At 42.9% G+C, this 18,409-nt stretch overlaps 1 protein-coding gene and 1 long non-coding RNA gene across 6 annotated transcripts in view; one reads left to right on the top strand and one right to left on the bottom strand.

The window, feature by feature from the left end:
* Nucleotides 1-18,409, top strand: part of LOC141569253 (uncharacterized) — a 295,225-nt gene that overhangs the window by 5,634 nt on the left and 271,182 nt on the right. The gene's annotated exons all lie outside the window — the stretch shown is intronic.
* TMEM233 (transmembrane protein 233) overlaps nucleotides 7,968-18,409 on the bottom strand; it is a 35,242-nt gene continuing 24,800 nt past the window's right edge. Inside the window, exon 3 of the mRNA XM_019753967.2 lies at nucleotides 7,968-9,966. Coding sequence (XP_019609526.1) covers nucleotides 9,960-9,966 — 7 coding nt within the window. The 3' untranslated portion in view covers nucleotides 7,968-9,959. The remainder of the gene's footprint in view (nucleotides 9,967-18,409) is intronic.

Genomic DNA, 18,409 nt, shown 5'->3' on the forward strand with positions numbered 1-18,409 from the left:
TGAGGATTATTGTCTTTTTATTTATTCACACATTTAACATTTCCAGTACTTTTTATTTTTCTTCATAAATACTAATTTCCTTTTGGTTTCATTTCCCTTCATCCCAAAGGACTTCCGTTAGCATTTCTTGTACTGCAGATCTGCTGGCAACCACAACTCTCTAAGTTTTTGTTTAGCTGAAAATGTCTTTATTTCACTTTCATTTTTGAAGGATATTTTCACTGGAGCTTGACAGTTCTTTTTCCTTTCAGTATTTTAAAATTGCCATTCCACTGTATTCTGTATTCCATTGTTTCTGATGAGAAGTCAATTATTTTTACTATTGTTTCCATGTATGTAATGTATCTTTTTTCCCTCTGGCTGCTTTTTATATATTTTTTCTTTATCGTTGCTTTCCAGCAGTTTGCATGTGTGTTTTCCTATGACATTATCTGGATCAGGGTTTTTTGAGCTTCTTAAATATGTGGGCTGATATTTTTAATAAAATGTGGAAAAAATTCAGTCGATATTTCTTTAAGAATTTTTTAAATGCTGTCTCTCTCTCCCCTCTCCCCCTCTCCTGTCCCCCCTTTGTCTTTCTGTCTTCTATTATTTAGGAATCCAATTACATATATGGCAAATGCTTGATATTGCTCTACAAATCACTGAAGCTCTATTTTGTTTTTAAATCGTTTTCTTGCTCTGCTTCAGTTTGAATAATTTTTATTGATTTATCTTTAAGTTCCTGATCCTTTGTTCTGCACTGTGCAATATGCTGTTAATTCCATACAAATAATTTCAGAATTGATAATTCTCAGTTCTAAGATTTCCAGTTTTTCTTAGTTTCCATATGTCTCCTGAAATTCTCCATCTCTTCCCTCACTATATTAATCTTTTCTTCTAGATTCTTTGACATATTTATCACAGTTATTTTAAAGCACTTGCCCACTTATTTTAACACCTGCATTATCTTTGGGTCTGTTTCTATTAGCTCTTTTTCTCTTGACAATAATGCCTTCCTGCTGCTTTACATGGTTAGTGATTTTAAAATGTTGTACTGGACATTGTGGATAATGTATTGCAGAGACTCTGGCTTCTGTTGTCTTACTCAGAAAAGTGTTGGGTTTTGTTTTACCTGGCAGTTTAATTGCTAGTGACTCATCTTTATCCTATGGAAGCATAATTTTAGGCTTCATTTGTCTGGGTCTATTTTGGTTTTTCACCTCAGGGGCTACCAAGCTCCTCTCATTTGGTGGAACTTGAACTCCAAATTCTGCCTCCCTAGCAATGAGCAGCTGCTGAAATCTCTGCTCACTTCTTTAAACTTTCCAGCTTTTTTCTCCTCCCCTGCAGGGTTGCACATGTGCACTTTAGGAGTCAGCCAAGGATTTGAGGGGGGTTTATATTCCCATTTTTGGGCCCCTGCTCGGTGTCTCTATCTTTTCTGGGATTTCTCCCCTCAATTTCCAGCCACCCTGGGAGCCCCAAACCCCAACCTATGATTTTTCAGCCCAGTAAGACTGTTCCTTTCTGCTTGAGTTTTATTCTCTGTGTGCTATGCAGACTTGCAGACCCTTCAAAGAGAAGCCAGTGGGTGATTCCCTTTTTTCAAGGGTCATTTGAAAGAACTTCCTTTCCAGTTTTTGCAGGCTGTTGGTTGTTTTCAAGGCCATCGCATTTAAAATATTTGATCCTGAGCTTGTAGCTGTACAGGCAGGAGACTCAGTCCATTATAATTACTCCGTCACTGGAAGCCAGAGTTCAACCTCCTTCCTTCCTTCCTTCCTTCCTTCCTTCCTTCCTTCCTTCCTTCCTTCCTTCCTTCCTTCCTTCCTAAATTTTATTGGGGAATATTGGGGAACAGTGTGTTTCTCCCGGGCCCATCAGCTCCAAGTTGTTGTCCTTCAATCTAGTTGTGGAGGGTGCAGCTCACTGGCCCATGTGGGAATTGAACTGGCAACCCGGTTGTTCAGAGCTCACACTCTAACCAACTGAGCCATCTTGCTGCCCCTTCAACAGTCTTTCTTGATGGAAGTTTTGTTTCTCAGCTTGGACTTTCACAAATAACACTACCATTGTATAGCAACCTGACTAAGCCACATTTCTTAGTGTAGTTTTGTGAGCAAAATAGTGGGAATAATTCCTAACAATAGAATCACTAGATCTAAGAGTACATACCTTTAAAATTTTGCTAGAAATTATCAAACATATCCCCCAAAATATTGCAGCAGCTATGTTTGGGACGACGGTTTATCACACCCTTGTCAATACTGAGCATTATTACATTTCTAAAATTTTTTTGGAAGCCTGACTAGTAAAAATGGAATCTCATTGTTTTGCTATGCATGTGTTGATTTATGAGCAGGGTGGACCAACTTTTCATTATTGGTCTTTCTACTTATACTTTGCCTGGGTACAAAACAAAATCTTATTTTCATAATAATAAAATTAATGAGAGCTAATATTTACTGAACAACTCCAGGTCCTGACTGGATAACCCCATTCTTCTTGCTACAGAAGTTGTTTCGGGGATGGGCATATGCCAGCCTGGATTCAGGCCTGGTCCTATGACGTAGGTATTAACAGTGAGAATGAAGAGTGGGCCTTTTGTCTGATATTTTTGGGTAGAGGCCTTCCTTCTCCCAGGATATCGATGAGAAAACTTTTACCTTGAGGCCCCCCCCCCATGCATGACGGAAACCAGTTTGAGAACAAAGAATAATACACAAAGGAGAACAGAACTGAGAGAATTAAAGAGAAACAGAGCCATAGTCTGCTGACTTCATGATCTGCTGGAGAAAATCAGTCTTGAAGTTTGTCCTCAGTCTGAAATTTCCCATTATGAAAAGCAGTAACTTCTCTTACTGTTTATGTCAATTCAATTTTCTGTTGCTTGCAACCAAGAGCATTCTAAATCATACGCTCCGATTAGCTCGGATTTTTAAACAATAGGAATGCAGTTGTTTTCTCTCCCATGGATATAAATTATTGAAAATAAATTTCAGACATAGAGGTGAGACCTCAGGGCCTCTTAAATATCTGATGAGATTCCAAACAGAAAATATGTTGTAATTAACTCAAATCTGCCCCCAAAAGTTCAGCCCACACACATTTATGTCAAGCTTACAGCTAATTAGGGAAAATGGGTAACAGGCAATTAAGTCATTTCATTCTATTATGTGTATAAAGTAGTCTTGTTATTTTTTTCTTAGTTTTGAATAAACTATAAGAGTCAGTTTATGGTTTATGGGACTTAGTCAAGTGTAATGATTAAGAACATGGATTTTAGGATCAAATTGCTTGGACTCAAATACTAACACTGCAGTTGTGTGACCTTGAACAAGTAATTGAACTTCTCTGTGCCTCAGTTTCTTCAAAGGCAAAAATGAATAGTAGTGTTTCTAGCTAGGGTTATTAATGACAATTGAGTGAAAGTGTATTTTGAGGGCTTAGCACAATACTTAGCAGTTAACAAGCCATAATATTTGCCATAGTATTATTTTTATAGTTACCTACGTTAAAAAAATGATTAAGCAGCTTTTGGGGGGCAAAAGAGCTAAGTCTAGAATTGCAGAATATAGAGACTGAAGAATAAGGTTGGACTGAGCCAGCCTTTGTCTTCCACAGTTACTAGGACTTTTACTATCTTATCTGCCTTTGGTGTTTCTAAAAATCAGACATGAATAATTGTATCTGCATTGCTTTTGAGAATTTTAAGACCTGAAGTAAGTCCTAGAGTGATCTAGCCTGAAAATTACCCTGGAAATCAGCCAAAAGTCTGGTTCAAAAGCAACAGACTATACTTGAGTGTTTAGAACTGGTGCCTGCTGGCAAGTCCTGCCAAGGTTGGGAGCTGAGGCCCTCGAGCCAACCCACCCAGGTTCAAATCCTAGTTCTACCACTCTCTAGTTATGGGCCCGTGGGCGAGTTACTTAACCTTCCCATGCCTCAGTTTCCTTGTTTATCAAAGGTGGACAATAAATAGTAGCGTTTCAGTTTGCCAAGTAATTAGAACTGTGCGGGGGCACAATATGATCTTTAAAAAGCGTTAGTTCCGTTTCCATTTTATTGTAAGGTGATTACTCCGGAAACTATTGCTTCTTTATCCAAGTTGTGCAGTTTCCCTCTGGGTCGTTTCTGGATCCGGTTACACAAACACACAGGGTTATAAAAAGCAAAGCAACGTGCCATTCCTCACCGGGACACCCTAAGTGCCTTTCTCCGTTGCTTCCACTAGGGGGCAGCCCAGCCTCAGAGGAGGCCTTGGGGAAAGGCCACTCACAAGCTGGGTTTCCTTTGGGTCTCGATCTTGGACTTTTGGGTGTACGTGGATTTTCATAACTTCCTTTTTCTAAACCGTCATGATAAGTGATAAAGGAATAAGTGAGAATGTTTTGGGACAGGACTTTGAACCGAGTCCTTGGTGAGTCGCATCTTCCTTTAAAACTCAGGTTTAAATCTGCCAGCTCACAATGGAAACAAGGCCAAGGTGATGGAGCAACCTTTGGTTCCGTTCTCTTTTTCCATTTCTTCCTGCTTTGCGCCCTGGTTCATTATATATTTATTCATTCTTATATCCAACAAAGAATTAGTGAAAACCTTCTGTATGCCAGGCACCAGGAAAGCAGAGGAGAAAGAGACGAACACGGATCCCGCTCTCCCGGGCGGGTCGTCTGCTGGGCTAGACAGATATTGAACGACCGTTCCACAATTGATTACTGTATCTAATTACTATTGTGGTAAGACCTGGAGGTAAAACTGCAGGGCTGTGTGAGCACACAAAAGGGACACCCTTGTTTTCCTGAAGAGTTGGCATGTGGGAGAAGCCTTCCCTGAAGAAGAGGCATTAACCCAGAGCAAAAGAGCGGACATTCGCTAGGAAGGGCACAGGGCAGAAGAGCCTTTTACTCATCCAGGAAATATTTAGACAGCATCTGCCATGTGCTACATCCTTCTCTAGGTGCAGAGGAGATAAAACAGGGTGACATGATAGGGAGGGGCTGCAGGAAGTGTGGCTGCCTTAGATAGGGGGTTCAGTCAGCCCTCTCCAAGAAGCTGAGACCTGGAGGAAGAGGAAGAGCCAGCCACGTGAAAATCTGGGCAACAGTGTTCTGGGCAGAGGAAGTCGCACATACACAGGCCCTGAGCCAGAAATGATCTGGGCATGTTTGGGCAGCAGCAAGAAGGCCAGTGTGTGGCTATGGCAGAGTGAGGGAGGGGCGTGGCGGGTGCTGAGATCTGGGGCAGCCAGGGCTTCTTGAGTCATGGTTAAACGTTTGGCTTTTCATTGCATGGGAGCCCAGTGGGTGGGTGGGATGGGATTCAGCAGTGGTTCAGTTTAGGTTTTGAGATCACCCAGGGTGCCCTGTAAGGGGATGAATGTGAAAGGAGGGCGTGATAGACAGAATAATGATCCCCCAAAGATGTCCCGTATTAATCCCTGAAGCCTGTGAATATGTTAGGTTACAAGGCAATGGGGAATTAAGGTCGCAGATGGGATTAGGTTATTAATCAACTGCCTTTAAAATGAGGAGACTATCCTGAGTGGACCCAGTGCAGTCACAAGGGACCTTAAATGCAGAAGAGGGAGACAAAAGAGTCAGAACCAGAGTGCTGCACTGTGGGAAAGAGTCCAGTGGCCGTTGCTGACTTTAAAGATGGAAGGAACCAGGAGCCAAGGAATGTGGGCATCCTGTGCAACGTGGGAGGCAAGAAAACAGATTCTCCCTTAGAGCCTCCAGAAAGGAATACAACCCTGCCGGCATCTTGATTTTGGCCCAGTGAGACCCGTTTCAGACTTTTGACCTCCCAAACTGTCAGATAATAAGTATGGATTGTTTCCAAGTCACAAGTTTATAGTATTTATTACAGCATCAATCAGAAACTGATACACAGGGAGATCTGTAAGAAGGCTATGGTACTGGCTCAAGAAATATTTATTTACCTTACCTACAGGGTGTTGGGATGTGCGTGAGCTCCGCTTTCATGCCGGTCGTCAGGCCATTTGTTACCTCTACAGAGGCGGGATTTGGCCTCGCACAAGCTCCTATCCACATTCTCCCTCGGAAGCACAGCAAGTCCCTGAACAGAGGATTGCATGTCAACCTGGTGGAATCAACACTTGGTGACAGTGCCAGGAGCAGACAGCTCTGGAGATCTAAATGGCAGAGCACCTCAGTGAGCCAGTGTATGAGTGAACTGGGCAAGTGTCCACTTGGACAGGAAAGGGATGAATGCTGTAACTGGACCATCAGAGGTTTGACCGGGCCACTCATCTTTGGAACAGGTACACAGATGAAACTCAAATGCCTGAGCCCCAAAATGCACAGGGCGTCGTTGTACTTCCCTCTCCTGACCCTTGATAAATAAATCTCTACTGGAACAAATAATAAACAAATCAGTCTCTGTTGGAAAGGGGATTTCTTCTTTCTGCGGCTTCGCTAGGGATGATGGGTGATGCTTGCAGTCGTCCTTATGGTAGCTCTCCTTGTATTTGTCCAAACCAGTATTCAAAGTGTCTTGGTTTAGAGACCTGTTTTTATAGGGTAACTCGCCAGGTTCAAATATTCAATATCCATGAATATTTTTTAAGGATTGATAGTAACCAATGAATGTGGACGTTGTCTTAGAATAATTTTTTTTTGTTGTAGTCAGTGGCCCAAAACTGTCTCTTATATTTAGAAGCCCAGATCTAAGGTTACGTATCAAGATACACGCATAATACTGTTTTGCTGAATGCAGCTGTCCTGGTGTACGCCAAAGATAATTTGCTGATACAGGAGCTGAGGCCAGCGATTTTATGTCTGCATCTGCTTCTGCCCATAACTTGTGGGCAAAGACTGGGTAATGTCAAGAGCTGTAGTCACATCAGCCTTAGCCATGCACAGAGCGGTGGGACAGGGAAACCTCTCCCCGGGGCTTCCCCCCTTGGGGACAGCCAATGCTTCCTCATGCAGAGACTGCATGACACTGTTCCTGCCTCTGGTTTAGCACTCTCATGTTGCCTTCTCACTGCATACGTGCCTGTTCCCCTGCTCGACTGTGAACCCTTCCCAGAGGTCTCTCTTTATCATTTTGGAACCTCCAAAGCCTAGCCCAGTTTCTACGGTTGAACGGTGCTCTGGTTGAAGGAGGAAATAGACAAGAGTGACAACGGAATGGGGAAATTGTTTGAAAAGCTATTAGATTACTTTTGTCCTGTGTGGCAGGCATAGAAAGATACTGCATGCTTAATGCAGACAGTGGTTGGTGTTTTCTTTTCCTGTTCAGCGTCGGTCTCTCCTGGTAAAAGCACTCCGGTTTCCTTTGGGACACCACCCTTCCCACACCCTCAATCCGTCAAGTTTGGGTGGAGCTGACCTCACCCTGAGGTCCACTGGCTGAATTGTGACCCAGGCCTGGCTAAAGCGGGCGCCACACACCTCTGACCACGGCATCGATTTGTGTTGGAAGCGTGGCCACACCTCTTTGTGAATGGCTGGTGTCCATTCTGATGGGTTGGTTGCAGCTTTGAATCAATTGCACATTATTTTGAATTGAACCTTTTTTCCCTCCTCTAGCTAATAGGGAAGGGACAGTTTCTTTCCACAGGCATCGCTAAGCTGGTGGGATGAAGCCTGAAGCGACTGACAGCCGTCGTGCCACTATGAAACCAAAATGAACTCAGGAAGTTGAAGCTGGGAAAAAAATTAGGGAGAAGTTCTTCATAATGCTGAACACCAAGGCCCTGGGGCCCAGCAAACATCAGCCCCTTCTGGATCCCAGATATCTATCTCACTTAGTGACTTTAGTGGGACCAGTATTTACAGTGCTTCCTAGAAGGGCATTTCAGGCCATAAGTTAGTTCCGAGTTGATGTCTCTCTAGCTCCAACCCTGGCCTCTCTATGGTCTTCCCTACAGGCTGGGGCTGGCATCCAGGAGCCCAGTTTGGTTATGAGAGTGTCTAGAAGGTCGGCAACTTCAAGAAAATACAATGTACACACCACGGTAACAGGCTTACTTAAAACCATTTTTATTCTGCCTCTCAGTAGCAACACTTTGCATTTGACTTGGGTAAAAGATCAGGGAGCCAAATACAAACAAACAGAAGCCAAGATGTCAGGAACAGAAATGAGGATCTGATATACTGGAATGGCGCAAGGATCTCTGTGTGCTGAGAATTTGTGGCCCTGATTCAGTGTCCTCCTGGGGCGAGTGCTGGCTCATGACGGACAACTGGATGAAATGACAGATGGAGTCTGATGTCCATCAACATTTATTTTTTGCGAGGGTCCAGGATTTTAACAATGCCTGAGATTCATAATAATCTAAGAACAATGCTTTGTATTTTATAGCACTTAGAGTTTCCCTCCAAGGGCGTTCACATTTATTATGGCGATTAATTCTCATAGCAACACCGAGGTAAGTAGGCAGATGTTCTTATCTCCATTTTCCAGATGAAGAAATTCGAGGCACAGAGAGGCTAAGAAATTTGCCTAAAATCAGTTGGCATAGTTAGTGGCAGAAAAAAAAAAAAGGCATTGGAACTCAGGTGTTTTAACTCTAAGTTTCATGTTCATTCGCTTAGAACAAGCTGCCTTTTCTCTTGCTTAGGAAAGTTCATTATCACTGTGTTTCTAATATTAATTCTTGGAAGTGATTTTTGCCATATATACATATCACCTGTTGTGTTAATCGTTTGATATTTTCTTTGAGTAAATTTAGTTGAACAGAAATGATACCATAACATATCCCTCAGTGGAAACCATAAATGGAAGGTAATTAGTGAAAGAACTACAACAAACACAAAACCATGTTATTAAATTCCGTCTAGACAAAACATTTTGAACCAGAGGCCTGCTCCTTCTTTATTAAGAAGGGAAAAGAGCCCAAGTATCAGAAAGGTGGTATGGATGTGTGAGCACTGGACAGAGACTTTCTCCTTGCTGTAATCAGGACTGAAAAAGAATAGAGAAGGGGAAATAAATGTTCCTTGTGATTCAGTGTCTATAAACGACTTAAAAAATTATCTTGTGGACCACCCGTGGTACGTCCGTGTTGCAGTCTGGGAAACACTGGGTCAGCGTGTTCTGGCGGGCAGAATAATAGCGCCATGAAACCTGTACCGTCACACCTAAAGGGTTTACACTGGACAGAAAACAGATACAGTGGGTGGCATTTCCAAGTGGCATCCAGGAAAACTAAAGACTTGCTAGAAAGAAAAAAAAAAAAGAGAGAGAGAGTTTGAAAAAACAAAAGCACCTTCCATAAACACAGCCAGTTTATTCCCAAAACTGGGATGGGGAAGGTGCTCGTGTATCTAGAATTGACCGCTAAGTACGTTTTCACATCTGCTTGAGCGAAAAGTGAAGTTGAGTTCAAGTTGACCAAAGGTGAATGCCAGTCAGGGAGGGCGGCCATTAAGAAAAGTGAGACCACGACAGAAGACCAGAAAGCCTCTGCGTCTGAGCTTTTGATGAGGGAGGAGGAGCTACTGAAGATTGAAGTGAAGTGGCAACATGTAAAAAAAAAAAAAAGGGAAAAAAAAGCACAAATTTAGCTCTATTAGATAACTTGAAACATGCTGCAAATGTTTGTACTTGACATTGCAAACACCAGCATCCATTGCTCTTCCTAGACCCTCCCTCTCACCCCTAATCTGGAAATCCTCCCCCGCCCCCCATTAAAAGTCTTGCGATGTCCCGAGGCTTGCCTCTGGAGAAGAGGAATGGACACAAAGGCTTTTGCTCAACTGAAACAGTGAGACTTGATTTTTTTTTTTTTTTTTAAATCAATGGCTCTGGCTGATACGGCTGTGCTGCTTGGTTTTCCTTCATGTTGGACCTTTCTTTTTTCAGTTCATTTGCCAGGGACCTGCCTCTGGAGAGTCCTGGAGGAAAAGATCTCACAGTCGAAAGTCGAGGATCCATTCCTCAGAAACGCCTTTGGGGTGCGTGTGGATGAGGTCCGTCCTCCATGCTTGAGGCCAGCCGCCGGGTGCTCAGGCTCTGTGGGGTGCAAACACACAGAGTGAGAAAGAGAGGAAGGCGGGGCACTGGCCTTCTCTCCCAGGCCTTCCTTCTGCCATGGCTGTTAGTCTGACGTGGACTAGTGGATTTGCATCCTTTTGAGTCTAAGCACTTTGGAGAAACATTGTGTTTAGACACATTTTATTTCACATGTGGCACATGCAAAAAAACCAAAACCAAACCCAAATGATGCAGATGCAGCCAAATGCTTGCTGAGCATTTCGGGGTCTCATTCTCCTCCTTAAGGGTTAGTAGCACTATTGGCATTTGGCATTGTTGTCTCTGCATTTGAGTCTATGAATAGGCACTTAGAAATTCATCTTGTGAGCGTGTTCACGTAAAGGGGTGAATAAATGAATGAAGTTACACACACTGTGTGTGTGTGTGTGTGTAACTTCATTCATTTATTCAATAAATGTTTACATGCCAGGCACTACTCCAGGTGCTGTGATGCTACCACCACCCTTATGAGAGGTACTGTTTTATCCCCATTTTACAGATGACAGAACTGAGGCACAGATTGGTTAAAAGATGCACCCAAGGGCACACAGCTATTAGAGGCAGAAGCTGGATTTAAATCTGGATTTAAACAGTCTAGCTGCAAAGTACGCACCCTGAAGTGTTATGTTCCCTTGTTATGGGCAGTGACAGAAATGGAAATGTTCCCAGTGTTTTCATTCCAGTAGGAGGAAACTGACCATAAAAATACATGTGACTATATATTAATATGTAAATTATAATTATGTATTCTATACCGGGGGTGCCAAAAAAATGTATACACATTTTAAGCGATGGTCACACTTTGGTCAACATTGCTCAAGCAGTAGTTCGCCGTAATCAGAAGTGTCCGATATATAGTTACAAGAAGCGGAGTACAGCATTAGGAATAGAGGCAGTGGAAATATAATGACTGTGTGCGATGTCAGAGGGCAGTAGATGGGGCAGGGGAGGGATCACTGTGTGAGGGATATAAATGATAAATGTTTAACTATAAAAAAAATCAGGATTCCCATTCTAGGCCAAACTTTTCTAATGATATTCTGTTGACAAAACCATAAAGGGATTGTATGTATCTTGCAATGATACCAGCAACACAAAAAACCAAAATGGCTACTATATACATTAAAAAAAAAGAAAAAAAGAACCAAGTTACATGAAAGGCATTGTTATTAATTTTAAAAAGGCAAAGGAAATTGGTGTATGAAATGCTCAGTTGGTTTGAAACATTAAAATCATTTAAAACCATGGGGGGAAACAAAGTGGACGCTGACGGTAACCACTTTGAGTGCCTCTTGTAATTGCAGAAGTCAAACGTAACTTGTATTTATCTTTTGTTATCGGTATATATTAATACAGGTTTTTCCTTTCTTAAAACATGTATACGTTTTTGGCAGCCTCTGTATAACTAATATAACTATAAAATATATAATATAAATTTATAATGAATATTTAATTTATAAGAAATATCTAAATAAATTTATTTAAATATAATTTATATAAATTATATATTAAATTTATTCATGTACATTTATATATAAATATATATTTTAATATAAATAAATATAGATATTTCTCAGGGAGTGGTAAGTACTAGGAAGGAAAGTATAAGGGGACAGAAGGAAGAAGAAGAAGCGGGGTGGTGGGTTCTGTTGTAGCACAGTTGGTCAGCAGTAGCCTCTCCTAAGGTAACACATGAGCTGGCATCTGAAGGAGAGATGGGAATAAGCCATGTGGATTTCAGGAGGAAGAAAATCCTAGGCAGAGGGTCCAGCAAGTGCAAAGGCCCTGTGGCAGGAGCATGCTTGTGTCACAAGTGGAGGAGTTGAGGGGAGTGTGCTGGGAGCTGAGGAGGGAGAAGCAGCCACCAGATCATGCAGGGCCTTATAAAGCCACAATAAGGGAGAGAGTTCCGTGTTTGAGCTGCAGTGTTGTAGCCTATCCTTCAAATAAACCACCACGTATTTAACCATTTTCCCACTGACGGACATTTAGGTTGTTCCAAAATTTCCCCTATTTCAAAAACAGCTGAGTGAACGTCACTGCCCATCCTTGGTCCTCAGCCCTGGCTACACATTTAGGATCACCTGGAGAGCCGTAACCTATCTGTGCCCAGCCCCATCACTGGAGATTCTAATTTGACTGGTCCAGGCTGGGCCCTGGGCATTGATAAGCTCCCAGGTGGTTCTAATGTGTAGCGAAGGGAACAGAACTACTAGTTCACATGCCTTTTTGTGCACCTGTATGTAGGGTGGGTACTATGAAGTTGGATTGCTGGGTGCGAGGACATAGATTTTACAGTTTAATAGATACAACCAAATTGACCTCCCAAAGTCTGTTCCAGTTTACTCTTCCACCAAAAGCATTAGTATCCAGTTCTTCACACTCTTGCCAACCTTGATAGTCTCCATCTTTTAAACTGTTTCAATCTGGCCGACAAAAAATACATAGCATATCGTTGTTGCTTTAGTTTGTGTTTCCCTGGTGACCAGCAAGGTTGAACATCTTTTTTATGTTTATTCTGATGATTCCTTTGTCAGTGTCCACCAATTTATATCATTTTCAAAGCAAAAATATTCCCATTGTTGATGATGACTTAGCTGTAAATTATCTTTACAACTTATCTGAACCAACAAAGAGACCTTCTGGAAATAGGTAATGGTCCCCATTTTTCACCATGGAATCACAGAAATTCTCTAAAGACACATCTGGGCTAAACAATCCATAGAAAGCCTTACTCCAGCCAATAATACAGGGGAAAAAAATATGCATTTGTTTTTATGTTTTCGCAAAAAGGCCAACGTCTTCTTGCCCACCTTGATATATGTGCTTACTTCCAATCCTACTGTAATTGAAGGTTACTTTGAGGCCAGAAAGGGACTCATTCCCATCCATTTACAAGACAGAAGCTTTACTAGTGCAGAATAGGTTAATATTGGCTAATTCCATGCCTGCCAGTGGGAGACGATTGTGGGGACCCTTAACCTGGTGTAGAGGTCAAGTTCTTCCTTAATGGAAACCTGGGAAGAGGGAGGCTCTTAGTTCTAAGAATGACAAACAAGCATTTCTAATACATGGTGGGGGGCGTGCCTGGCGATTTAGATACCTACAAGACCACCCAGAGATGGAAGTTCAGTGGAATTGCATTGTTCATGTGTTTAACTCATGGCAAATGAACTATTCATGTTGCTCCAAAAGAAAAAAGCAGCTATTTAAATGGGGTTGGAGAGGCCGGCCACTGCCTGGCTCAGTGCTCAGGAGAATGGATGGATATGTGACTCCCATTCCTTTTGTGTGCACTCAGAGCGTGGTTCCAGTGTGTGAACCTACCGCCAACTACAGCTGATGCTCACCCCAGGAATGTCGTCTCTTCCAGCAGTGGAGGGACCACGGGCCCTAATGGGCTGATAAAGGCAGGGTGTGAGAGTCTCTAGTAGGGTACCCTCCTGTGCATGCTGCCAAGATTAATTTTGATTACACTCAAAGTTCACCTTGTGACCTGACGTTATAACCACACCCCTGCGTGAGACAAAGCTCCACCGAATGTCATTTGTCATCTTTGTGGCCGACAACACTTATCTCCCTCACACCCAAGCTTTGTCATGGACCACTGGTTTTGCGGCTAAGGAAGTTTCACTGAATTCCACTGAGCATCAGACACGTGACCATGAACCTGACCATGAGGAGACAAGGAAGAGGAATCTTGGGAGGTGTGTAAACAAACTTTCTAGGGAGTAGGGAGGAAGCAGCAACCACAGAAGCTTCTACCAGTACCCGAGGAATGTAAAAATGTCCTGCTTTGTGGCATCCGTCCACACAGGCAATGTTCTCCACTCAATGCAAAGCCCTACAACAGTGGTTCTTCAACTTTAGTGTGCTTGTGACAATGCATGTTTCAGGGCCACTCGGTCTTGATTGGGGCCCAGGAATCTGCATTTTTACAGGCTTCTCAGCTGATCTGCCATAGGTGGCTCTGAGGCTTTGAGAACCAACCAGAACAACCTACCTTTGTGCGAATTCTCAGGGCACCCCCAGAAAGTAGAAGCCTGCAGACATGTTGATTTCGGCGGGGACTTGAATGATTAGGATTGATACATAGACAGCTGCAATATTTAAATGCTTCCCCGCTGTGTGATTTGCTTCTCCATTTTCCCCAGCAACTTGAAAGCAGGGAATTTTCTGACTCTGAGAGATTGCAAGTTTCTGATTCCATCTGGAAACCTTGGAACATGAAAGCTCTTATTTCTAAGAATGACAAACAAGCATTTTTAATGCACGGTGGGGGCGTGCCTGCCTCTCTCTGTCAGCACAGTATTCTTTCCAAAACAGCTGAATATTTTAGTTCAGGGATTCCCAGCTCTTGTGGGTTTGTTGTCACAAAACTGTCTTTCTTTGCTCCACAAACACCACGTGTCTTACATAGATATCCTGTAAAATGATGATGAATGAGACATTTTTATGAGTTCGGGTAAAGACTATCGTGACCTGAGCCTATCCAAGAAAATTAACTATCTGGGATTTCGATCATTTGGGGGAGAAGAGATTGGTTAGTTTTCTTGATAAGGATTAAAAATAATTTTTAAAAGGCAGGGACTTTGAGATTGGTTACTGTTTTGTTGATACGGATAAAGAATAATTTTTTCTTTATCCTGATGATAAAGAAAGGACCTGATGATTTTTAAAAGGGAATAGCGTACTTCAGACAGCTTTTTTTTTTTTTTTTAAATGGGACTCAGAAAACTCCCATATTCAAATCAAGGCTTTTGTCTCCTCTCAGAGCTCGGTCAGCGCTAAAGGTCGGATGTTCCCAGTCCCTCCCTCCTGGCAGCCAGCCGCTTGGATGGTTACAAAATAGCCTCCCTGTGGGTACATCTCCTAGGTGGTAACCTGACTCCCCTCCTTGGCACAGAGTTAGATATAACACGCTAGGATGGTGAGGTTGGTTGCTGATGTAATGAAAACTGACCACTCCGTTAACGGCTGGCTCCGGTTCGTGAGCTCTTCCTTTTCCGTTTCGGAGGGAGGAAGTGTCCCAGGGTTTGGCCAAGAATGTTCTGCTGACCACCTGTATCCACAGCCCAGGAGGGAGTGCAGAGGTGGATAATGCAGATTTTCAGGCCTCACGCCTGACATAGTGAGTTGGACTCCATTGAAATGGGGCTTGAATGTCAACTTCTTCTAAACCTCCCCAGGCAGCAGGTACGCAGCCCAAAGTTTCCGAACCTCTGCCTTGTCATTCAGTTCCTCCTGGGGCTGGAGAATTTTATTTCAAAGGATTACTGAGAAATTGGCCTTGTGATTGGTCTTAGCAGAAGATAGAATTGATTCCATTCTCTAGTTTCTTGCACGCGCGCGCAGTCACACACACCCACACACACGACAAAGGCTTTCCATTTCAGTTTCCCCATGGATTCTAACTCTGGCAAACATTTTCGTGTTCTTTGATCACTTGGAGGGAAAGGTATCCGTCTGAAAGGAACCTGACCATCCAGATAGGGAAGTAATCCTATCCTCACTCTATGGTTAGGGACATTGAGGCACAGAAAGTTTAATAACTTGCCAGGGTGGTCTGTGTGGCAGAGCTGGGATTTGAATCTTGGTAAAAATGGTGCTGAAATCCGGGTTCTAACCACTGCGAAACACTGCCTCTTAGGAAGAAGGGATGGAGAGGTGACCCACTCTCATATTTTATAACTACTAACAAAACCTCAATCACAAGCATAGGTACATCAATGCTTTGTCTCCAGATAGAAATATTAATAATGGACAAAGTCCCCATATAGGAAGACTTTTGGGTCCCTTATAAAACTGCTTGGATGGTATCTCATGGGCAAACGGACCTTTGCAAGCCAAATTGTCTACCGGAAACTGCAAGTAGATATCTCCAGGTTGCTGATGTGCTTTTTGTATGTTTTTTGGTTTTGGCCCTTAGCACATATTTAAAGAAGGTGAACTGATTGTCAACATCTAAAAATGAGATTTGAAAATGAAAACTCAGCTTTCTAATGTCTTTTGACAGGTGGGCCCCATGTGGGGTCTGCAGTCTAAGTGGTAACAATTGGCTGGAGCAGAGGGGTGACTTCTCCCTTCAAATTGTGCCCCCGATTCACCACAGTCCTCACCACTCCCTACTGTTCTACAATCAGGCTGCTTCATCCATGTCTAGTCCCTAACTCCTGAAGTCTTTTGATTTTGTTACCCTTGGCTCCGACTCATCAATTTTTTTTTTTTTTTTGTAGGTTGCAACCTCACCATCCTATCCCCCATAAAAATCAATTCTAGACGTAACCACAAGGCAAGTGCCATCTACTGGCCTTTGTTATTGAGTGTCCTAGAAGGGACTTGTTGGCTTTGAGGCAGTGTGGTGTTGTGGTTTAGAACACAGTTTTCAGACCGGATAGCCCAGGATTAAACCCTGCCTTTACCACTAACTGGCTGTGACACATTAGGCAAGTCTTTGATTTCTTCACGCCTCTGAGCCTCAGTTTCCTCATCTGCGAAATGGGGATAATACCTACCTTATGGGGTTGCTGTAAAGATTCAAGGAGGATTAATTCACATAAGAGCTTAGAACAGCACCTGGCATATGCTAAGTTCTATGTCAGTGTCAGCCGCTATTATTATAACCCACTTAGCTCAAACACTCATCTGGGCAGTAGGTATTTTCAGAAGTCCCTCGTAGTTAGGCCAAGACTTGGCCTTCCCCTGGAACACCATCTTGTGAGTTTGGCTCACGAGTTCAAAGCCTTGAACTCTACTTAGTAGCATCTTAAATCCTGAGGTCTTCTCCCAGTCATGTTGGTAACAGTAGTAACAATAGGATTAATAAATGGCTGGTATTTTTGGTGTACCACTGACACCAAGCTATACACATTCTATGGATCATTTAATTCACCTTCACAATAGCTTTATTAAATGGGTCCTACTATAATCCCCATTATACAGAGGAAGAAACTGAGGCTGAGGGACCTTAAGCAGTTGGCTGAAGGTTTCACAGTAAATAGTGGTGGTGGGGACTTGCACCCAGGAAGTCTGGTATGAAACCTGCACCACTAACACCATACTCCACAGCCCCATGCGTGTTCTCTCTCTCCCCGCCCTCCCCCCCCCTCACTAAGCCTTCCTTAAAGAATAAAGTTGGGTGTGTTCACATCTATTCCCCAACTGTCTTTTTCACAGGCCATCATCATCCATTTGTCATCTTTCAGACAAGAAACCTTGAGATTCCTTTGATGTTTTAGTGTCCTTTTATCCTCTCTTTGGCCAAAGCCATCTATTTTTCCCCTTTGTGACACTTCCTGTTTTGGCGTCTCCTCCATCCTACTGCCCTGATTGCTCCTGGACCTGGCTTGTATGACAGGAAGTTGACCTACTGTGACATCCACTACACTGCTGGTTGCCAAGGCTGGGCTGGCTGATCTGGCAGGCTAAAGGGTGTCCCCTTCCTCCCTCAGCCACTCAGTGAAATCCTTCCCCACCCTTATGAAATCCAGCCAAAGAGTCTGACCCTCTTAACTTGAGGGAAATGGTCTAGGAATACCCATGCTGCTCTGACAGAAGAGCGAAAGGATTCCTCAGAGTTGTCCTCTACAATCCCGCAAATTGTACAGTGACACAGAGATGGATCTTCATTTCTGAGTCTTGGTTGTCCATCACATGACCTTGCCCTCTGTCAAAGCTCTGATGGAAAATGCCATTGAATCTAGCAGACGGAGCCCATATCAGCTAATTTCTCAGGAGAAATCAGAATAAAATTGTCCAGCTCCAGAGGTAAATATCAACAGCATCCATCTCCTAATGAGATGAGAGCTCGTTGGTGATACCAAAAATATGTGGTGACTCTTCTGCCCTTAAACTAAGAACAGTTAGGCTAGTTGAGTGTAAAATCATGTAGTAAAATCAGATCAGATGGTAAGAGCAAGTAATAATCCTAAATATCCCATTTACTCTCCCACATTTCCCACTTTCCTACAGTTAGGTGGAACTATGTGATTTATTTTAGCCAACAGATTGTGAGCCTAAGTGACAGCTGTCACTCCAGAGCTGAGGCAGTGAAAACCCATGTGTAATTTTCTGGTCTTTCTCCCCTTCCTCAGCCTGAGGAGGCCTGATATTCTAGATCAGAAATTGGAAAACTTTGGCCCACGGGCCAGCCACCTGTTTTTGTAAATAAAATTTTATGGAATATAGCCACACCCATTCGTGTACGTATTGTATATGGCTGCTTTTGTGCTAAAATGGCAGATTTAAGTAAGTGCAACTGAGATGGTGATAGAGACCATATAGCCTTCAAGGCCTAAAATATTTACTGCCTGGCCCTTTATAGGAAAAGCTTGTTGACTTTTGTTCTAGATAGAGCAGCTACAAAAAGGTGGAGCTTCAGATAGCATGGGACCCTGAATGACTGCATGGAGGAGAGAGCCTT

The sequence above is a fragment of the Rhinolophus sinicus genome, linkage group LG16, assembly GCF_036562045.2.
Source record: "Rhinolophus sinicus isolate RSC01 linkage group LG16, ASM3656204v1, whole genome shotgun sequence".
In the NCBI taxonomy this organism is placed as follows: Eukaryota; Metazoa; Chordata; class Mammalia; order Chiroptera; family Rhinolophidae; genus Rhinolophus; species Rhinolophus sinicus.